General features: G+C 44.1%; 1 protein-coding gene across 9 annotated transcripts in view; it reads right to left on the reverse strand.

The window, feature by feature from the left end:
- The window catches only part of LOC106820841 (RNA binding protein fox-1 homolog 1-like), a 74,194-nt gene that overhangs the window by 22,443 nt on the left and 27,466 nt on the right, over window positions 1-24,285 (reverse strand). For 2 of the 9 annotated variants that reach the window (XM_014825423.1, XM_014825421.1), the window contains exons 1-2: window positions 12,060-13,472; window positions 7,350-7,559 (exon numbers count right to left, since the gene is read on the reverse strand). In XM_014825423.1, coding sequence (XP_014680909.1) covers window positions 7,350-7,559; window positions 12,060-12,257 — 408 coding nt within the window. In that variant the 5' untranslated portion in view covers window positions 12,258-13,472. Of the gene's footprint in view, window positions 1-7,349; window positions 7,560-12,059; window positions 13,473-15,484; window positions 15,781-23,471; window positions 23,569-23,721; window positions 23,930-24,285 lie in introns of those variants that run through there. The other 7 variants (XM_014825419.1, XM_014825427.1, XM_014825428.1 and 4 more) reach the window with 7 other exon arrangements.

Below are 24,285 nucleotides of genomic sequence, written 5' to 3' on the forward strand. Positions count from 1 at the left end.
ACACACACACACACACACACACACACACACACACACACACACACACACACACACACACACACACACACACACACACACACACACACACACACACACACACACACATATATATATACATACACCCCCACACACACACATACACACGAATACACGTACGTTGGCACGCACGCACATCCATAAAGTAATATGGGTTGAGTTGACTAAACATAACAGTTATGGCAAACGATCCGGAATTACTTGCAACAGAATTATAAAATGCCAGCAATAAATTTACACAAATAAGTGCATCTGAGGCCATTTGCTTCCGAAATTTCCCAATCGTCAAATAATCTCGCTTTAGCAAAAAAGGCAGCGTTCAATAAACAAATTCGGACAACACGTACTCTGCGGATGTTCTGGCTCATTATCAGTCTTGCCTCCCCCTCCCCAACCCACTCATACACACAGAGATGCTAGGGGCGGCAAGCAAGCATATGGCTTCGCCTACAGCATGCGCACTGGGAGATTACTGTGTGAAACAAGAATTCTCTTTATCCCTCCGCCGGGCGCTTTCGATATTGCTCGGGATTATTTAAAATAGCGCGCATCTGCAGATACCACGTGCATCATGCATGCATGTATACGCATACTGCGCCAGTGTGCATATAGATGGGAGGTGCATGGGAATTGTGAATTGCAATCGTGTTGCATGGCCCTGCTGTATACAACAGCTGCGACGGCGCCAGCACACGAGGAGGTTACACGTACGCGAAAGAAAGCGGCCTGCCGGAGAATGCAAGCGGAAATAGCGTGCTGCTATCTCTATCTCGCCAGCATGCAGCCTAAGCGAACGAAATCATTGAACCTAGCGGGAGCATCTTCGATTTGATTGGCACATACAAAGAGACACTTTACATGCGCATATATCACGTGCTTGTATATCTTGAATGCCAAATGAAATAAATCTGGCGAGCGTACATCGATGCAAAGATCTCCTGCTGTATGGACGTCCTATATGCTAAGGCGTATATACCTGTATGCAATCGTACTCCTAAAACACCCCTCATGAAATTATTCTCCTGGCTTCGAAGAATCAATAAACAATTACCAAACGCGGCGCCGTAGCGTTACATCTATCAGCTTTAACGTAACAGATGGGCGTGATTATCGAGTTATAAACTAACATAATGGGTGGATGCATGCTTGTTTAATTCTGCTACATATAAACACGTCTAATGGTATTAACAGTACGTATATACATATATCAAGAGCATATGAAGAAGGCCCTTCTTTATATGCTCTTGATATATATATATATATATAAGATAAATTTAAAAATAGAAATATAGGTGTCCAAATTTTACCACGCGAGCTTTCGTGAACATATGTCTCTTCGTCAGGCGACAACAAACGACAACATAACATATATATAATATGTATAATATATAGTATATATATATATATATATATATATATATATATATTTCCTGACGGTCCATCTTCATATACGATCTGCTAAGATATAATGAACAACGAATTCGTTACATATAGTCGCAACGATTAGGAAATAATTTATTCACATTCATGTTTGGGGGAGAGAGAATCTGTATGGAGATCGGATAGGGTAGTGTGTTTCTTATAAAACCGTTCCAGCTAGCTCGTGTCGCCTTCGCACAAACTGCTGTGCATCTACAATCGGTCTCATTTAATGCTAAGCACGACCTCTGCTAACACTAATGCAGAGAAATGAACTTGCTGGCCGTGGTGCGCACCGAGTATTCCAATAAACTACGTATAAATGCATGGCTGTTTTCGTGGCAGCAATAGAAAGTGTTTATACTCATCAGAAACATTAACCTACTATGTACAAGAATAGCGAATAAATTCACTGTAATTACACAATCTAAATATTTATTCATATATTCTGATGGTATCCGCTCTTTCCTTATAGTGTTATAATGAAGTGTGCTATTATTAGTGTATATATATTGAAGTTATTCCTACAATAACCATCATTAGTTGTCGAGCCCTGATAATAGTATTGAACATATTTCAAAATGTGATAAACAACATTTATAATTACATTCGTTAATTCCAAAACTTGTGTTTTTGAGGAAACGCGCATTAGCAATGAAGCCTTGGGCGTTCTATTAATCACAATTAGGCCTGTGTGAGCGCACAAAGACACCCATAAAACATATCTGCAATAAACATGCTGCCATATAACGGTTTAATGAATGAGCAAGGGGACACTTGTCGAGGCCCGTAATTTGTTGAATCATTCTGTGCTTATATGTCGCCGGATGCAGAAAAATAAATATGCTAATGGACTTATTCCATTACTGATTCGACACACACGACCTAGCCTAACAGCTATCGAACTTCTATAAGACGTATCAGTTTATCCATTGCGCTAACAACATGTGTGCGCCTAAGTCGTTTCTCTGCCTATAGCAAGCAAAAGCTTCTTTACGTACTGTCGTCTTATGCTTCGCGGCACAATTTCAAGACTCCAATCAACCAGTAATCGCAACGTCACCGGCAAAAAACTCGAGTTAAAGAAACGTGCTTATGTATATGCATGCGTGTACGCATATGCCACGTAATTGCGAGCAAAACGGAAGCCATGTAAAGAGTACGCTAAAACGAAAGGAATACGTATAAGTACAGACGTGTACTACTGCTTCGTGCTAATGCGCGCCTCACTTTTGGCAAAAAACAATAATAACCTAAAGAGCTACGCATTTGACTGCATGCGCGGTGACCCCTAATAAGTTGGTTTGTTCGTTTCCATGGAGTTAGAATCGTTATTTTTGTTAAACCTAGCCGATTTTAACAGTATATCATGGACCAACCACCCGTCTAAAATTTAACGCTGCTGTTAGCTCTCAGCCCCTGAAATTTCGTGCACTTTTAGCGCCTCATACCACGTTATATACTCAGTTATACGATATAATACAGGCGTTTTCAACAATATTTTGACATTTCACTGTGCTTAATGAAAAGTTAAGAAGGCTTAGCAGTATCTAAATAGTAGTTGATTTGCAAGTACAGCTGAATTCGAATAATAGACCAGTAACCAAACATGGCGGCCGTGGCGTAAATGAGCGAATCAAGATACGCAGAAGGTTACTCTCCTTCAAGTAGTCATCTTCAATCAGCAATTGTAGTTTTGGAAATGTTTAGGTGGAAATAGTTGGGGGCACTGACAATTTACCAGACGATAACAGTAGAGCCATGTCCCATCAGACGGGACAATGTGCCACGGGACCACTCTTCGACGCAGAAATGTCGATTGGAGCTTGCATCAAAACCCCGAACTGCGAGTGGCCCTCTGGTGGCGACTGCAGGGGGCGTTTAGCGCTACTGGTGTGGTAGTATATACGGCACAGGGTCAGCCGCCGGGTAGAACCAATAACTTTACATAATGATTCCCGAAGTGACGACGTCACAACGCCTGTTTGCAGCGTGCACACGCGCCACTGAGTAGCTTGATTGGACCAATATTTAATCGTGGTATACTCGGTTCTGAGAAATTGATGCTCTTCCGATATGAATCCATCTCATTGTTGTTCTGTTTGCTCTTTAAATATTTAAGCGCACTAAAAACGGTGGCCCTCAATTCCTGTCGTGAAATAATTATCATCGTGTTAACGTCAAACGTGTGCGCAGTCACTGAATCAATCATTGAAAGCTGCAATGCGGCGTCGTACAAACGACCCCAACGGGCACATGATATAATCAACCAGTCAAACAAGCCAACAAATAAACAAACCGACAAACGCGCAACGAATGCGCGCGCGCAGGAATATCGTAGCGTGCGAAGTAGAAGGAGTTCATTAATTTTATCACGGCCTATCGATCGTTCGCATTATTTCTTCGTCATCGGAAGGAAAAAAGTATGGTTTGGTGCCAATATTTGCTGACGGTTGTTCGTGTGTAGCATAAGAAATCCCGCAGGATGAATAGCGAGCTAAGCAGGAATGAATGAAAAGTCAGGGAGAGGGGGACGAGGGAGAGTCAGAAGGCAACGTAAATACGCGATCGTGAGGGAAACGCACTGCCAAAAGAAACCGACGTGCAGCCACCCTGCGAACGGCAACCAACTATCCAGAATTTTCACGCGTACTTTGTAACCTTTGTGTCACCAACACAGCCAGTGAGATAAACTGATATCTACCAATATTCATTAGCATTGAGTTCGGCCGCGGTTATATCTGTCGCTACCCCGACCCCCTGAACGGAATTGGGTTCTCTGCGAATGATCTATAGAGTCATTTCAGATGCAAGGCTCCTATATCGGGTGAGCATGGGATTAGTAACGCGCACGTGATTTGTGTGCAGATTTAGACGATAGATAGATAGATACCACTATAACCAGACACCTACGAATTATCTATGCAGACCCTCGACTACTGCTCAAATTAATAGCGAGAGAAATTCTGTTAATAATACAACTTTTCTCCAAGATGTTCTTCTTAAAGCATGCATTGAGGGGTTTTATTGAAGGCTTATGCATTAGCATTATGTTAACGGATTGCCTTGTGGGGGTTACGGCTATTATCTCTTTGTCTTGGAGCTCTGTCACGCATTCGTTTACTGACTTTCTAACGAAAATGCGGGCGCACACATAAAAAGGCATTTCCGTCTAAAGATTGCGAACAAGCAGCAATCGTCGTGATTTCAGAGCAGATCAAAAAGCCCAGATTAATTTCGCAACAATCAGGCTGTTTGTAGTCGATTGTGTTCAGCCGCAATGAGAATTGCAGACAAAACTCGGTTTGAAACGTCAGAGAAAAACAAGTTCTGCGCAATACATCAACTAAGATGCTGCGATTTGCTTCCATTAAGACTGATAGCCAGGGTGATGCGTTTTTGCAAACCATCAGTACACATTCCAAACTATAGCTAGTAGTTGATTCCCGGGAAGAATGTATCGTTAAAGATTGTGAAAACACAATATATAATCTCATCCGCCGTTTTGCCTCAGCGTCCGCTTGACTGTCATATTATAACTTTTGTAAAATACATAAAGAAACTAACTCGGTGAGACTGCAACATGGGGACAATAAGAGACCTGCACCCCCAGATTATTGTCTGTGCTTACTTACTCTTTTTTCTCTCTCTTTTTACACTCTAGGATGAGCATGACCATGATACCTGTCTTGTTGATTTAATATTAGAGATGAAAGTGCAACAAGAGTCGGTTACTCTGTTTCGGTGTGCCCTCGAGTGATTGAGCAATCGTGTTCTCGAGGCGCATACTCGTGTACATTAGGAACAGCGAAAGATGCCTGGTTGATGTTCAACAAGGCTTTGCATATGGTCTCTGTCGGATGGCGATAATTTGACATAAAGTGTTGGGTAGCCTCTTGTCAACAACTGTCTTTTGTCCTTCACTCGTGTTAAGTATGGAGAAGTTGTTTGTGGATTTTGTGGTCTGGCATGTCCCAGATCGACGGACCATGCAGGCTGCATGTCTAGGACTCATAATGGGCTTGTTTAGGATTCTTGTGAGATTTTCGCGAGACCGACATGTTCGCAGTAACCATGAAGTACCATGTGGCGGGTTGGCAGGATTCCTGAAGGTAGGATAAAAGCTGCCAAATGGGCTTGTGAAATGCGATGTAGCAGCTGCAGTTTATGGCAAACGAGTCTCTACCGTACTCTACATTACAGCTATAGGCTAGCCAAGAACCTAGCCCCATGAATGTATAGCGATGGTTTGTGAGAACGAGATAAATAAACTGATCACCCGTTTTCGTTTCAGCGGCCGCTTGAGTAGCTGACTGATGGTACGTATTGTAAAAATAAAGAGAGCTAATAAATCCAGAGAGCACACAATATGCGGACACGGACGTGAAAAGACATGTACTTGACACTAGTATTGTCAGTATTTACGGACAATCGCGGTATTAACAACTACAGATGGCATGTGTACGTAATTATTTGAATGACCAGAACATGATTACAAATCGTTTATGGATAGATCTTGTAAAACCCCTAAATATACTGTCCAATTGCTTTCGTCTCGATGCTAGTTTTTACTACAAAAGACGGGGATCTGTAAGTATAGCCAGGGTCAAGGTTACCCAATCGATAATAACTAATGAATCTCGAGCTGTGGCCAGGAGGCGATCACCAGATCGCCAATTGCGTTTGAACATTGATGTTTTTGACGCCGTTGGGCCACACCATGTCTCAGACGTTCTAACATTATCTGCTTGACTGGACTTAATTGTAACGGGAGGAAGCGATATTCGAAATCATTGCGATATCGAATTCGAAGAATAGCACGATGAGACTGGCAACGCACGTTACGCGTCGGTAGTCCACAGTAGGCCTACGCACGCACGAACACGGTAGCAGCAGGTGCATACCAGATGTGCGCCGCCTCATGCCACGATTTCGATTTCAACAGTTTTCAAGCTCCGTGCGAATATTAATTGGCAGAGTGTCATGGCGCGCCGCGTGTGCAACACTGCAGTTTCGACACGTAGCACCGCCTGCGTGATGTACTATCGAAGACAGCTCTGGGTGCATCTCTCATGCATGCAGTCGAATGCCAACCTATCCGTCGACACTGATCGGCGTAAAAATGTCATATACGACGTGTCGTATACATATATACATACAGTGTGCGATAAAATCACTAAATCAGGTTGCGGCGCATGGCTCGAACGACCATATATATATTTATATTTATATATATATATATATATATCAAGAGCTAATAAACACCGGTATTTATTAGCTCTTGATATATATATATATATATATATAGCGTATATATGGCGCCTCCTCCGCTTTGCTCCTCGCGTGAAGCCCTCATGGATCGATACTGCTGCGCTCGTTCATTCATTCACTCATTGCAAACCACGCGCCGACATTTCGCAAACCTTTATTCGGTCTTCGTTTAATTTCTCCCCCCCCCCACCTCTCGCACATTTTGACTTTGTTATACGGACGATTTCATCGACGAGAAGGGGAAGCGTTAATCGTGCGACGGGCATTTATACCACCAAACCGAGTAAATGGATGACATTTAAATTAAGATATAGGTGGCTGCCGAACGATAATGTGAAGACGAAAATAGAACTCGTCTCCGAGCGATCAAATCACTCGATACTGTTGCTGCAAGGCTATCCGGCTCCTGGTTGAGGTATAGTCTATTGGCTGTAGGTTGTTTGTCTATAGGTTGGCTTTGGGATGAGGTATATAGTCTATCGTTTCAAGCCAGGTTTTCTGCTTTCGCGTGGAAGGGTAGTTGACGGCGTTTACGGAATCTCACGTGCTTATATGTCCGTAAGTGTGTGCGTGCGCGCGTGCGTGCGTGTGCGTGCGTGCGCACCGTACAGTCACGTACGTACCGTCTGCTGCTCGACGCCGTTTGCTATGGAGCACGTGGCGGCGCTCTGCACGACCACCTGTTGCTCCTTGAGCGAGTCGGCCGTCGACACCTGCGGGTAAGGTTGCGGCGCTGGCTGGGCGTACACGGCAGCACCGGGCCCCGTCGGCTCCTCCCCGTTCTGAGCATACTGTTGATAGAGCGCTGGATTCATCTGAGCAGGTACCATGTGCTGTAAGTGGAGAAAAAAAACGCGCTCGTGTGTAACGAAAATGCATGTATACGTGCGGTCGGAGCGCGCGCGTGTTTTTCGGCTCCTTGCATCTGTACCAACATGATAACGGATGACTCGGAAACTGCTCTTGCAAATCGGCAATGAGTTTGCAATCGCCTGTTCTTTCATAAGGTGCTATATGTGGTATAGGGCATACGTTTCGGTCGTGAATATCACTACTCGACATATAGAGGGGTGCGGCGCATCGATTCGATACGTCACGTGGCTGGTGATGGTCCTTTAGAAATTGACGGCATCTGTTTGCTGAATAATTATATTATACGGACCAAAGAATTATCCGACGCTACACGCGATTCTTTGATATGCCAGAAGATTCTGTTAGTCTAGTTAATATAATATAATATAATAGATATATCCGTTTACGATCGCCGTGTGTAGACTAGCTACTTAAAGCGTCGAGCAGAGCGTGTTGGAATAGTCGTACTGAATTATGCGGTATGCGTGGCAAGACGGCATGCGATAAACCCTGGCTGTCAACCATTCCTTATAGGCTAGAATGCTGACATATGACAGAGAAAAACCAGTCGAAGCTATTCTCATTTGACACATGTCTGGATGAATTCACCGTCTGTAACCAAGGCCTGTGTGTACAGTGTACGCACGAAGGCCTGCGTTGCGCCATCATTAGAAAGACGCTGGTAATGGAAGAATGGGTCGAGAGTGTCAGAAATGCAGTCAATTGGCCCCCAGACAAAACGAAACGTCGAAAGCTCCCCCACGAAACAACACGGAGCAGAGCGGTTGAAGCACAAATGAGGAACCCTGTCGATACTTGCGTGCGACAGACAGGAACGGATGAGTTTCCTCTATAGCCGAGGCTCTAACATGGCGTGAAAGACAGAGCGGATAAACGCAGAGAACATTCATGTGATTAAAAATATCGCGCGTACGGTTTATTACACAGTAGCGTGGTGTTGCCGAGGGCGAAGGAAGGTGGAGCGTTAGTACTCATGCATATTTTATTCTGAATGTACATAATTATATCACTCGAATAGAGAGTCTCAATTTTAGCTGCACGAGTAAATTCGGTTTAAATTTCGCATCTGAAAACTGCGCGTGAAGGGGTTAAAGAAGCCATTAGCGTACATCGATTACACAGCATCGCTTGTTAGCTCACGAACGATGAAAAAAAGGCTAAATGGGCAACCATCTTTTAAATTCTGCCTAACGCTCGCCTGCGGAAACAGAACACAACTGATACTACTTGTCTTATTGCGTTCGACTAAACTCGGGTATCTCACAACGCGCGAGGTCACAGCGGGAGGAGCGGGATATAAAATAGCAGTGCGTCTGGGGCTTAGTGTCCGCGTAACTCCACCACGTCGCTCGCCTTGGGGTAAGGAGATTCGATTACATGGTGAAATTTATTCCGGCGGCACGAGATTGTACTGCATTTTTTCCGTTTTCAAGGAGGCGAATTGCTATATCTGTACGTCTGTGTGCGATAAAGGCAGCGTAATTCGGCGGTGTAACAACACCCGACTGGCCTGCACGGGACACGTAGTGTTTCTCTCGAACAAAATTTTGTTTTACGATCACCTTAAGTGCGACCAGTAGATAGAATGTTCTCATAATTCTACGTGGCGTGATACAAATCCATGTTGCCCGCTGATCAGTGCGACTATGCGTGCTGGAAACACGCTTTCCGCCGTCGATAGCCAATATGATATAGGAAATTCTGCGTTTGGAGTAATAGCAAGTATAATAGCTATATCTGGTACAACGAAAAAATAAACAAAAAACGGAATTTGATGAAAAAAATTCCTGTTGGTAGGTGTCACTGGCCTTTCGCGACTGATTTTGAGAAAAAAATTATGTTACGTGATATATTATACAAATATTTCATGGTGCAGACGCAGTTATATCACATTTGCTATTTGTATCGAGAAACCATGTTTAGGAGAAGTGTCATCAATATTGATTTGTTTTGTTTATTTCGCAACATTGGCTACGTTTCATGACATGTGACATTCTTTTGCACCAGTAATTACACTACAATATTCATCGCAGCCATATATATATATATATACATCAGGAGCTAATTATGACAAATACCTCCGTGATATCAAGAGCTAATAAATAGCGTAATAGAAATTTAATATAATATAATATATATCAAGAGCTAATAATACCTTATTAATAAACCTTATTAATAAACCTTAATAATAGAGGTAATATTAGCTCTTGTATAAATTCATATAATAAGGTATTTATTAGCGCTTGCTGATATATATATATATATATATATATATATATATAGCGAGTGAAACGAGAGAGTGAGATAGCTATATATAACAGAGATATACAGCATAGGAGATGCCACGGATAAGGAAACTGTGGCGAACGAAAAAGACCTATAGGTTAAGGACGTGTAGTTTAATATCCGAGGTTGGAAATTTTGTTCGTAAATATAAGGTTTGCGCCAAAATGGGAAATTTATCGTATTGGAACAAAACGTGATCTTCTGCCTAGCGTCGTAAGCTTTCCGATTGCTATTCAAAGTCCCCATAAGACTTCATATCGTCTTGTTAAAAGTCTTGCTCTTGTAGATTGACTATATATCGATGACTATATATAGCAAACACGGAGAGGCAGGCAGACGTGCAGCATCCTCCCATTGCTAAACACTACCCACCCACGTGGCGAACATCGGGGGTGCAAGTGCGCTGGACACCACATCTGCGTCTGGGATGGGTAGTAGTCGCCAACAGATAGCCAGCTGGTTGGTAGCGTGCTTTCATCGCGGCCAGCATGCGCAAAGGCGCGAAGGACCACGACATTAGGACAACAAGGCGACAGCTATGGCAGCGTGCCTGCGACTATTGTGGGTAATCGTGGGGGGTGCGGGAGGTACGAAGTAGTTTTATTGATGCTAATTAGACACAGGGCAGCAATGTGCGTGTATTATTCGGAAACGATTACATCCCAAGACGACAGGCAGTTACGTGCCATGTGGGAAACAGTTCGCTAGCGTAGTATGTGCGCCATGCCTACGCGAATGAATGCTACTACTGTATTAGAATATGACTGAGCTAGGCAAAGGAGTGTCTATTGGCTGGCAGAGAGACTTCTAGGTATGCCGACGTGAGACTCCGCGCAACCATACACGCGTACTATACGTGATAATCTGGGATCCGCGTGGGTTATCCTGATTACAGCTCTAGAACTACCAGCCTGGCCTGTGGCGGAGCGAAGGGCTATAGTTCTATAGAGCTAGCGTGATTACAATTATACCACATCGTGTCGGCTAACGAGTTATACAGTAACTGAACACTTCCCATAGCTATAGTTTGTAATGGTTTGATGACATGGCAGGGTGATTTGGCCGACAATATAGCCGCCCGCGTGCATACTTCAACATTACCAGCGGGAGCTGTACATGCAAGCTAGGACTGAATAAAAATAAATTTGTTTTTATTCACTCCTGGTGTGTAATATGTTTATTTATATTCGCTCCTGGTGTAATGCGTATGTATTTCGCTCCAGAAAACGTTCTGCATTATCTGGCACCCGGGATGATTTAGCTTATCGCTTGGCTAATAGGGCAAGCCCCTTGTTGCAACACAGAGAGAGGGACATATCCCTAATGTATATGTAGCATGATGCCTGCTGATATGCTTTTTACGTGGTGTATCCGCACCTAATGATGTTATATATCTAAAGCGAAATCCCCCGTCCAAACCGAAAACCACATTATCTCATTAATTTCTATATATCGTTTTCCTTTTCTCTACCCCTCCCCCTCTCTCTCTTCCTATAATATCTATATGCCCTCTCTTTTGCTCTTGCTCCCCAGTTTATATGTGATCGAGTCATGCATGCACATATGGGTATGACTATTTATGAAAATTATCATTGCAAATGGAAAGATGCCGGGGCAAATTACTGGTTGGGTCGCAATTCAATGACTCTCTGATCACAGCGAAATGCGGCCTGGCTGACTTCTTGCGGGTCAATCAGAGAATGAAGACACGGCTTATTGCAATCGGATATCAGAAATCCCTATATGGATATTTTATTCATGGCGACACGGAAGGGGGGCGAATCACCCGCCATGCAGGACATCCGGAATGCGTTTATAGACATCCATCATCGCTTAGATTCACTCCACTCACTTAGAATTATTTTCCGACCAACGTACAGATCACAACGTGGAGTGAATCGAACCGATATAAACTCGCCCCCCCCCCCGCCAATGCAAAAGCACTCTATACTAAACTTGGCGCGACACGGATTACGTAATTAGTCTACGTAGAGTATTATAGTACGTAGCTAGCACGAGATCTGTCGTTAGGCAGTATAAGCAAAATGTCGTCTCGTGACGTCAGAGACGCGTCACAGAGACGCTGCTGTGTAGTCTATATACACAGCCGCTTGTACTGTAAGTGCACATCCCATCAGTACGACTGGCATCTACGAAAACAGAAGCGTGCTTACCCATCCGGCCTGTCCTGGATATATCCACTGGGGCTGCGACCAGGCATCTAGCCCCTTCTCGCCCTGCACCATTGCCATCGTATTAGGATCGCACTGGCCCGCCACGTCTGCGAGTCTCCCAGCTCTGCGTGCAACGCGATCGGTCGTAGACGAGCAGCGCTGTCGGCTTATGTGTCTACTAATTTCAGGACGGTGCATTGACCGCCTTTTACGGCGCTACTCCTCGCTGTTATTCACTAGAGATATTCAACTTGGAGCAGCTTCAGATTTTGATAACGAGTCGTCTCAATGCCGAAGCCGCGTTCACTTCGTGATACCTTTCGCTCTAAAGTCGACGGACTGTGAATGAAGGCGAAGAAAACTATCGGTGTACAATGGCTGCCCGATAGATGGGCGTTAGCCTATCTGACGCGTGCAATCACCGCGGTGAAAAACAGCGACAGATAGTTCAGCGCGCCAGTCTAAGGTTCTTCACGTGGATATCAACGCACGAGTTGATCGTCTAATGTTATTCTTCACACGGCTTCTTATACACAAGTCGAGTCGACCACTGCGCTCGTTAAACGTTTATCGTAAACCACGACGTGGTATTTTCAGAGGGAAACGACCCGAGTATTCTCGCGGCTATGGCAGTTTTTCCCCCGCCGCTCTCTCTCTCCCCCCCTCTCTCTCTCTCTCTCTCTCTCTCTCTCTCTCTCTCTCTCTCTCTCTCTCTCTCTCTCTCTCTCTCTCTCTCTTACTTCCAACAATCAGTTAGTCGATGGAGATGCTCTTCGATTTTTCCTCACGCAGCGGCAGGCATCGCATCCAATTTTACGCACGTTTCCGCTTCACTCAGACGGGATTTGAATGTTAAGAAGACTGATATAATTAAGCAACCGTAGCGCTGAGAAGTAGTAGACTCGATATCGCCTTACCATCCACAGCCGTGCCACTCTCCGTCTCCCTTGTCACTTCGTCGTAGAACCACCGTAACGTCGGGTGTAACGGCTAACAGTGCCAATAGTAAACGCCACACGAGAAGCAAAGCACAACAGCTGTCACCGTCTCTCACCAACTCGGCTGTGCTTGATTTGTCGAGATCGAAGTAAAGAGAGCGAGTGCGTGTACAGGCAAGAGATAGACAGCGATAGAGCGAGAGAGCGCAATAGAGAACGAAACAGACAGACGTATATAACTGATGAAGGCACACACGGTCGCGTACCTCCGCAACCTCACGTACGACTGCGCGTGCCGAAAATCTGCCGGTAGGCGGCTAGCAGGCTAATTGCACAGATCACACTAGTGTCTTATAGCCGCAGTCTGGCGACCATATGTGCGACGAAACCCAATCATACATACGTCGTTTCTTACAACCTGCTCGGAGGTTGAGGCGCGCTGCAGACTGCCCCCGCCCGCTGGGCGGACCGTAGCTCTAGAACTATAGCCCTTCGCTCTGCTGCAGGCTTGTGGCAGAGCGAAGGGCTATAGCTCTAGAGCTAGGCGGACCGTGGCCCGGGGCCCGTCTCAGCTCCGCACACATGCGTCGGCGAGCTAGTCGAGCAGCCGGCACGGCAAACCTCTATGAGGTCCGGATGTTTCTGGCACGCCGAGGATGTTCATCTTAGTGCATAAATAAATCAGTCTACGTCGTCGGTCAACATATTAAATAACTCGGCTACCCCCGAACGCTGACACGAAAGGTCGCCATTGCGTCTAAAATGGCGCATCTCGCATGCGGTCGTATGTATGCAGCAAAAAAATTGGCGCGCGCGCACACGTGGGCCTAGCACAGGAAAAAATTGCAGACACGTGGGGTTAGCCTTCTCAAGCAGAGGCCACGGTTGCCATTGCCCGCGTGCGTTCGCGAGTACATAGCGATATTTAGGTGTCCATGTGTGTGTGTGTGTGTGTGTGTGTGTGTGTGTGTGTGTGTGTGTGTGCGTGCGTGCGTGCGTGCGTGCGTGCGTGCGTGCGTGCAAGCGATGTGTGCGTTCATGTGCGTGTGCACGTCGTTAGCTTGCGATACAGGTACCGATCATTGTAAAAGGTAATTACCGAAGTAACCGAACACACGTCAAGTTCATATGGAGGTCACAACAACGTGCTTTTCGGGTGATCATACCTCCGAGACACCGTTGCCACTGAAACGGCGCAGCCAGCAGGTGGCCGGCCATATTGATATTCGCTAATAGCCGCAAATAGCTTGCGATCGCGTAATTTATAAGCACGACGCGGACAGTATTGCGGGCGAGCGTGGCTTCAGCTACGAACAACCGAGAGCGCAGTCAGTCATTTATCACGGGGGTTGGGAATACAGGCCCTAACTAATACCACGCGTTATCGCGACGCACTCTCCCCAGCGTGTGGCTGCTTCCTGGCGTAAGTGTATCGCTCTCATCCAGACGGCATGCGATATTTATGAACACCCGCTCATTATATTGGAGAAAAGCACTCCGGCATCCGCGCGCAAAGCTGGCCAAATTAACTGAAACCTGTTTTTCATTTGATAATGTTCCGACCGTTATAGCGTTAGCGGGCGCATTAGCCAATAAAAGTATTATTCCCCAGGTAGCCGTGGCACCACGGTGGCGCAGGATAGGATGATGGCAGCTCACTCAAGACTGTGGCAGAGATGCAAAACAAGGAACGTTGGAAGTCTGCAGTCTGTATACATGTATTGCAGCGCATTTCTCAATAAACTGGCAGGTCGCCGCACGAGCACTCGGGCCGGGTTTGAGGTTGTTATTTATATCTTAATTTTTATATACTCTCTATATCGCCTATTAATTCCACGTAAAAGCCGCTGAAATTCTTCTCTGCAACACGCAAACTCGCCGCACGCACGGACGTTGGAGACAAACTCACAGAAAGTTAGAGTTCTTGTATTTTCTATATTCCATCTTCCATCTTCGCGAGTGCTCGATCGCGTGCGTGCATTTGCGTCATGGAATTATAGGAGGCGATAAAGCGTACATAAACATTAAGACTTTGGTCTGAGTTTATTTTCCATCACTTAATTATTTGAAACGGCTCAAGTGCTTGTGGGTTGTCGGACGATTACCGAAAGCTCGCTTGTTAATCAGGCAATAATTAATCAATTAAATAATCAAGTCAATCAATAAAGTGGTTAATCAAGCAATAAGGTTACGTAATAATAAGTTTATTAATATACGTTTATAATAAGTTTAATGGAATGCCACCTCTATAGGCAGCAACCAAACGAGCGAAACCGCACTATTACATAGGTACATGCATGAGCGCCGGAGAACAAATTGCTTTTCGTAAACTTGCGAATTGAACGTTTCTATAAGTCGGGAGTTCGCTCTTTCTCCCCCCCCCCCGATAGCTAATCATCAGATGAGGATGAGGAGGGGAAGGGAAGGGGTGGGGAAAGAGGCGGTGGAGAAGAAAGAGGCGGGGTAAAGGAATCAATGCCCACTCACCGGAGTTGTTGTTGTCATCGGACTCCTCATTAGTTGTTTGTAGTAGCTGTAGGGCACGACCACCGCACCAGCGGGTGCCGCTGTGCCACATCCACTCATGTACATGCTAGTATATAGCGCTAGGGCGAGCCACACACACACACACACACACACACACACACACACCCGTAAATGAGCGTACACGCTAGCGCACCTCAACCCGGCGATCGACGGATACGAAGACCGTCACGACAAAGACTCGACCAACCTGCCGATGATAGGTGCTCGCAGAGCTGGCTCGTGCGACTGAGATGTGCCCTATGCCAACGACGCGCAGCACAGACACGTCGGCGGATCATTAAATGCGCTGCGCAGTCGTTCGTTCGTTCGACAGTCGCGGCTAGGTGAATACTTGCGCGCGAATTACTACTAACGCGCGAATTATTACTAACGCGCGAATTATTACGGAACACACAATGGACGCCGCACGTGCTACCATCGGCAAACGTCGGCGACAGCTGCTCGGCAGTGTCGGTATCACACTCTCGCTAGCTTGTACTAATATACATATATATATATCGCTATATATATATATATATATATATATATCGCAGAGCACATGCGACTGTCCGTATATCCTATAGGCTTATGTCGTTAGCTGCAAGAGTGCGCGGTCGCTACACGTCGTGTGATCGCCTCCTAGGCCAAGGCGGCTGTGTTTAGTTCGCTCCCTCACTCTCTACTTTTACTAATCGCTTACCCTTTTTAGCACGTGCGCGTGCTGGGTACACGGTACAGCAAAAGCGCGCCAGACAAAACTACGCGGGTCAACAAAATTATAAATCAGCGATTATGTTTAAAATCCGTGAGTCACTCGATCAAAGGGAAATCTCCGATCGGTTGTATAATGCTAATAAGGACGAAATAAACGTATACACGCATGATTGTTATCATTGCGCATATACATCAAATTAGAGCAAAATTTTCAGCTCGTCGCTAATTTTTACGCTATACCTGTATCTCGGCGAGAATTTAGATTTTTATCCCTCACTCCGCGTCGTTGCCCAGTAGGCCTACTACGGTGGCGCAGAAGGCTCACCACAAATATCAAAGATCCAGGAGATATAGCAGCGCGCCCGTGTCTCCACGCTCACCGGCCGTACTAGTGCAAGATAACACACGGACGGGGCATTCCAGCGATATGAACGGCTATCCGTAATAATTTATTATCAGCACGCGCGCGCGCACGTTCGCCTGCACGACTATGGTGGCCGAGATGGCTACGGATATTTTATTATTTTATTGTATTCATTTTCATTCCAAATTCATTTCATTTCAAATTCATTTTCATTCGCAAATTCAATTGTCATTTCAAATTCATTTCATTCTAAATCATTTTCATTCAAATCATTTTCATTCCAATTCATTTTCATTTCCAAATTCATTTCATTCCAATTCATTTTATTTCAAATTTATTTTCATTCAAATTAATTTCATTTCATATCTTTTTCATCGCCAACGTCATTTTATTCAAATTTATTTTTCATTTTAAAATTTCCATTTTCATTTCCCATATTCATTTCCATCCCAAATTCATTTCATTCAAATTATTTGTCATTTCAATTTTTTCTCGATTCTAAAATTCTTGCGAAGGCCGCAATGCGGTGGCGAGATGGCTAGCGGATATTGTGGGCGGAGTGATGTCCACTTCTCCCTAGTGGCGAACAACTTAGGCAACCTTCAAACAGAGACAAACGCCATTTGTAAATGTTTTGCTCTGGTTTATGATCGTAGATAAGTAGTTTTCCGATGTATTTCCATGAAAACACACATTTTACTTGATAATATCATATAATTGCATTCTTTGGTAAATGTGTTATTTTTTAATCCTAAGATGTATGAAAGGGTCTAGCTCTCTGTAATTACTACATACTCCACCAGGGTAATGCTATCCCCCGGGGTGGGGAGGTGACCGCAACGTGGCAAGCACTAGTGGTTAGGATAGTGTTCAGTAGGTTTAGGGTTAGGGTTTTTGCTCGATGATATCTGTCGCAACCATAGCATATTTTTGTGGAAACAATGCCTATATATAGCGCTCCGAGATATTATATTTAGTGTTCGGTTAGCGTTGGAGGTGTTGCATTTATCGTTATCGGCATGACTTAATCTTTAGAATAAAAATAGTCAAACTGTATCACGTGGACCCTCCCTCCACGCCCGGGGGATAGCAACACCCCTCAAACCACAACTCATTAGGGGAATGCTATCCCCCGGGCGTGAGGGACAGTACGCAATGTGGGCAGCGACTAGTTTTAGGATTAGGGTTAGCGATCAGGTTAGGTTAGGACTAGTGGTTAGGGTTAGGGATATAGGCCATGTCTGTAAGCGAAGTAACTGTGGAATCTTTACTGGGAAGATTTGACTTTGAAGTATACCGTCAACTTTATCACGTGACTGTGCCTCCACGCCGGGGATAGCAACACCACAATCATTTACAGGTCGGGGGCATTGGAGTAACTAAAAACATGGATCGGAAAACCACCAACCACATCAGCGGATAGTGCAAGAAGTCTAGGTAATTAGGTTTCCTATAATAACTTGAAATCCCATACGGCCTCTTTTCGTTGGAAAGAGACAAAACGTCTGCACACATCCGCCAAAGGTATAATTATTTCACCTAATCCACGCGATTGGTTTATTTGTGAGCGTAATAGCTGTACGATGGCTCATTGTGGTCACACGAAAATTATTTCGCGAGCAACGCGCGTGCTCCATCACTAAATTGCAAGAACAAATTTTCCGGTGTCAGCCGAGGCGATGCCGCAGCTTAATAAATCACAGCCCACCTGGGACCCGCTGTTGGCGCACCCGGCAGTTAGATGCGATATGATATGACTACTAGGCACTTAGATATGACTACTAGGCACATTAAAAAAAAAAAAAAAAACCCTAACCACACTAACCTAACCTAAATCCCTAAACCTATAACCCTAACCCTACCCTAAAAAAAAAAAAATTAAATTAAATTAAAGTTGCTAGTAGTATATCATATCGCCACTTAATATAACTGCCGGTTGCGCTGTTGGCACGCGCGTCACGTGACGGAAACTAAAAAAATCTCCTTTTTTCGTCCACAGAATATTACCAGAGCAGAATGATTATCAGAGGAACATAGCGGTGCACCGGCACTGTTTATACGGTTGCTAGTCCAAGTACATCGTTATATTCCCCGATGACCCCGATGTTCCCCGATGTTCCCCGATGACCAACGAACACCGCGACTGCTAAAAGACACTGCGTGGTGTGTCACCAAGGCGACTACATTATATATTGTCGCAGCCATAAAAAGTGTTCAGGTGGAGAAATATGCTATAATGTAGTCGTAAAGACAGAGTAAAGTCGGTGATGAATTTGCGTACGGCGAGAGTATGCGTAAGAACGCACGAGTAAAGAGTTACGACGGCACGATGCGGTATGGCCCGGTGGCCGCTACGCACCCTCGATTTTCTCTCGTTTTTCCCCATTTCCGCTTTTCCCGGCATCCCGCGCCGTCTGCTTGCATAAATTAACTTTCAATTGAGCCGTTCTCCGCACAATCTGTTGACTGAAAGATAATTTTGGTATCCCAATTCGAATTAGTGCCGATTTTGCGAGGCGAGGACAGAGGGCGCTGTATATTTCTACAATAGGACCTACATTATTACGAGAACAACCCATTCTATTCTAGTTCTATGGAACAACCAGGCAATATGCGATACTAGCATATGTCGTGAGACGTTATAGTAACGTGCGCTGACGCTGTTTCGCCCGGGAACTCGCATGCACCTTCTGCTGAGAATACACATTTACGAATTTGTGTGGAATTGATGCTGCAGCGTTTTACTTGTGCTGACAATGCGCTATATATCACAACGTTGCAGCCCTATATATGAGTTGTTCCGTAGATAGACATGCAACAACCATCCTGAGCAGTGTGTAATTGAGTTCTGAAAGAAGAGTGGTCGTTGACATAACTATACATCCAAAGGGAAATAAAAGTAAACAAATAAATTATTCTCTCCCTGCCGACCCTTCCATCTTGAACGTCGAAACCATCTGTTTTGACATATTTATTCAATTCAGCAAACCAAACTGTATCCGTACTGAGGCTACACGACACTTTCCCCCCTATAAATTTGTCATCTGCAATATCGCGCGTGCTTTTTTGCCAACCAGCTCTTACAGTTAACAATAAATCAATAAACAATGCATAGCTTTACAAATACTCGATATTTCATCGAATTCCAGCTTAACTCTAATCTCGTATTCACAGTAAAATTAATTAGTCGAAAAAATCTCTGTGAAGAAATATTTCGACGTATGAAAATTAACCCAGCAATGTCAACTTTATAATGATGCAAATTTTATAGTTGTCTAATGACCTTCACCGCAAAATAATTATCATTTTGTAAAATAATTAAGTGACATTAGGAAGTTGATTTTCGCTTTATGCAAAAAACTCTAAACATCTTCACTAGAACGATGTTTTTTAATTTAATAAAAAAATTGCCATTTGTAGTTTTGGCTCAGTCAAGCTTGTGAAGTCGGAAAAATAAGCTTTATTGATATTTGCTTACAAAACGCAAAAATATATACCAAAAATGTTAAGCCATAATAATCTGAGTAGAACCTGATTAGCTCTTCCGTCCATAATAGATGTCTGTGAGGCTTCTTACCCGAGAACGCTACATTGGCGTAATGTACATAAAAAACGGGTTCGTCGGGGTAAGAAATAATCAATTTAGTTATCCGGGCGCTTTAGAGTTGTGCGACAGTTATGAGCGCACGCTCTATCGTATAAGGGTTAGCAATGTATATTTCATTCGATTTTGTATCAAACTTTTAATTAATTATATTGACGCGCGTGCTTGCACGTAAGCATACAATTAATATTAAGCTATACGATTAAGATTAAAGTTCTGCGGGGGAATTCGTAAAGTCCGGTAATAATCGCACGCGCACGTATTAGGACTTAGTGTATAAGTACTACCGGTTATCCGTAATTTATATAAGGATTATTCCGATTACGTTTTAGTGGTTAAGTTGCCTCTTGGAGTGCATGTTGATTAGATCAGGGTGACACGCAATTTCTATAAAGGCAGGAAATATTAAAAACCCGTAAAAAATAAATCCCCTGTTTCCCAATACCTGCACGTAGAAATTGCCGTGTGTGTAGAAAATCGGCGAACTGTATCGCCACGGGAATCTGCACTTAATATCAATATGTCGTCTACGTTACCATTTATCTTTGATGAATTCCATTGCATCCCCGCGCATGTACATCTAACGAGTGGCATTTCTGTTAGGATCGACAAGGTACAGTTAGCAAGACCATCAGAACATGGTCAGGTTATTTACACGTACAAGTAGACACTTTGCAGCTATTAGAAAATACACAAAGAGCGGCTGAGTATGCACAGTTAATGAGGGGAACTGCACGTGTAACTAAAATTGCGAAAAGGCGACATGAGAGCAACAAAGAGATGGGAAAATAGAATGTGAGAGAGAGAGAGAGAGAGAGAGAGAGAGAGAGAGAGAAAGTGAGAGGAGGAAAAGAGAGGAAGAGGAGGAAGAGGAAGAAGAGGACGAAAGGGAGGACTGGCGTCCCAGCGGAAACTATAGTATGCATTCAAAGACAGTGTGAGTTAAGATGAACCAATTTAGGAAAAGGTGGAAATGAAGAAAAGAAAAGGTTGAAACAAGAAAAATATTTGACAGGTAGAAGTTTTAAATGTAACCTAACGACGGAAGCGGCGCCAGACACATGTAACGCAAAATTATCCTGCCATAATAACAAGCAACACATAATTGTGTATTGCAAGTCATATGTTCATGGTACAATACGTAATATATTTACATCGTACTCGATTTAGACACAGCAGGTCATACTAATTGGTAATTTTCAGGAAAAAAATTGTTTTTTGTTCGGAATAAAAATATTAAAACTATTTATATTATGATTGATTAAGTGTCATCCTGAGATTACTGTATCGTTTTCCCTGTTTTGTTATTATTTTGAGAGAAATACTAACTGGCTCCACGCGCACATCCGCTTTTTTGACAGAACAAAAAGTGCAAGGTATACCGTGTTACATATTTTTGCTTTGCCTAAAAATGTATAGATCGAGGGTTGAGAGCGAAGAAATATTGCCTATGTTGACAGTACTTGGTTTCGATGTCAAGAACCTTATACTAATGAACATAGAAAACATTTTCTTATACGTGCGGTGCTTATATAACATGTAACCGAGTCATTTAAAATGAGAGTAAATAGTAGCTGCGTGTATACCCGGCTTATTCACAGTTATAACTTCGGGTATAGCTGTGCTGCACACCTACAATATCGGGCGATATTAATTAATTAAAAGCAAGATTTTTTGAATTTTATTAATTATCTGTGAACGTAATTGTGGCGTTATTATATCTGTCACTTTTTCACAATTTTTACAGATTACTAACGGAATACTAGCAATTTATATGCCGCAAATGAATTATTAATAAATTAACTGAAAATAGTGAAAATACTGAAATTAGTGAATGGTGAAATATTAAACCCGACCAGCACTATGTAATCACCGTGCGTCAACTATACATGCTCGGGCGTTTGATTGTATCGTACCATTATTAAACTTGAGAATATTACTATTAAACATGAGAATAGGATGTAGTTAAATTGAACCGATTCAACTGTAAATAATGATGAACCGTGCCCTATCTTTTAAAATTTTATACACAAACGTGGTCTCTCTCAAAAGTCTTAGAATAGACTACAGGCATCGCTGCGTGGGTCGGGCATATAGCGCTTTCATTCTATATAGCACCAAAACTCTATCATTCGTTTCAGCTCGGGTACTTACCACATAGTAACAGCTAGTAAATCTATTAACGATCAAGCAATAAATCTGTCTGTAGAGCAGCGTATAAGATACTTTGTCTTGAGGTTTTGAAGCCCCCCCCCCCACACTATATCTAATATCTGCTATATACAACTATACACTACGTGACTTCGTGACTTCTGGGAATCGTTCGTTAACTTTTTCTTCGAGAATATTTCTAAACAAATCGTAACTTCTTGCTGCTGCTCGCGGGCAATGATCAGTGGCATGATTCGTGTTGTGTTGCAGGACCTTCTGCAACCCACCACGTGCCTAAGCCAGTTCCGTGCCTAAGGGGGGTTCCAGGGGTTCCGAACCCCCACCCCAACCATCAAAAAATAAATATATTGGGCTAGGTATATTTGATCCAGAAGAAAACTGTTAAAATGCTTCAGAATGCACCATTTTAAAGCAGATTTTCAAAATTTTCCCTGGGGTAAAGCTCCCGGAACCCCCTAACATCGCTTCGCGTCTTCGGCGCTCGCAGTAACCCGCACTCCTTTGATTTGGAACCCCCCTTAGGCCAATCCTGGGTACAGGCCTGTAAGCTGCACAGAATGACTCGCCAGCTGGCGTCATTGGCAAGATTGTCGCATAGTCGTCTCTCGAGCAGTCTAATGTGAATTATTGATAGATTCGCTTGCCATCTAGATGACTATATTTGATAGATGCTTGCTCGGCTGGCTAAAATGCTGCCTCCTCGGATATCGGTAACCACCGCACGCGGCTTTAATTTTTGCGTCGAAATTACATGAAAATCGTCAGGCAAATTTGAATAGCGCACTCTCTTCTTTAGATCTTTCTCTGAAAATTTTGAAAATTTGGTCCGTCCCTTTCCATGTCGCTACTAAAATATTTCTATGTACCGTAAATTGGCGAGTACATTACAATACGCGCTCACGTACGTCGCTCTTCCACCCGACCGCCCGCCCGCCCAACCGCCCGCCCACCCGCACGCACGCACGCACAGACCTACACAAATACATATACAAGTACGCAATACCTACATAAATACATACACACACGGACGCAGGCACGCACGCACACACGCACGCGGGCACACATAGATTATGTAGGCTAGCTAGTACGCATACCTATCGCCGTCAATTCAGGAATCCGTGCCAGTAATCTTCGATAATCGATAGTCTCAGATGAATGGCCGGCCTATCTCTCTATCTTTGCACGAATTGTGAGCGCCGTTACTCGCACGCGATAGGAAGGAGGGAGCGAACGAGAGAGAGAGAGAGAGAGAGAGAGAGAGAGAGAGAGCGATACAGATAATGACAGGCCGAGAGAGAGAGGCAGAGAAGCAGAGAGTAATAGAGAGAGAAAGAAGAGACATACCCAGTCAACAAGCAGATCAGCCTGGTCTATCTGCACTGTCAGGTTTCACGAAGGGTGTGCGTTGGTATACAGTCTGTCACTGCAGTCTGCGCAAGGCTCACACGCATAAACACAGCGCGCGAAGTTCTGCTAAGCCGCTTTTAAAACAGATTACCCCAGCAAACGCAAATTGCACCATTCTCTACGCCAGCGATCCCCTGTGTGTGTTTCGGAAAGATACATGCCTGGCGAAATTGAGACTTCGTTAGCTCGTACTCGATCCAACGGATGTTGTTACCAAATAGCGAATGGATGCCACCCCCAGCAGCGCCCCAAGATGGCAAATACTTTAACAGGCGAACAGCTGGAAAAGAGTGAAGGAGACGGGAAGAAAGAAACCAAGGGGGGTGGGCAAACAAAAGCAATTATGTAGAGGCATTAGGTAGGGAGAACGAGAGGGAGTGGGAAAGGGAAGGGAAGAGAGATCGATGAGTAGTTGAGGTGGATAGATATATGGATGGATGGATGGATGGATGGATGGATGGATGGATGGATGGATGGATGGATGGATGGATGGATGGATGG

Source organism: Priapulus caudatus, unplaced genomic scaffold, assembly GCF_000485595.1.
Source record: "Priapulus caudatus unplaced genomic scaffold, Priapulus_caudatus-5.0.1 Scaffold49, whole genome shotgun sequence".
Taxonomy (NCBI): domain Eukaryota; kingdom Metazoa; phylum Priapulida; class Priapulimorpha; order Priapulimorphida; family Priapulidae; genus Priapulus; species Priapulus caudatus.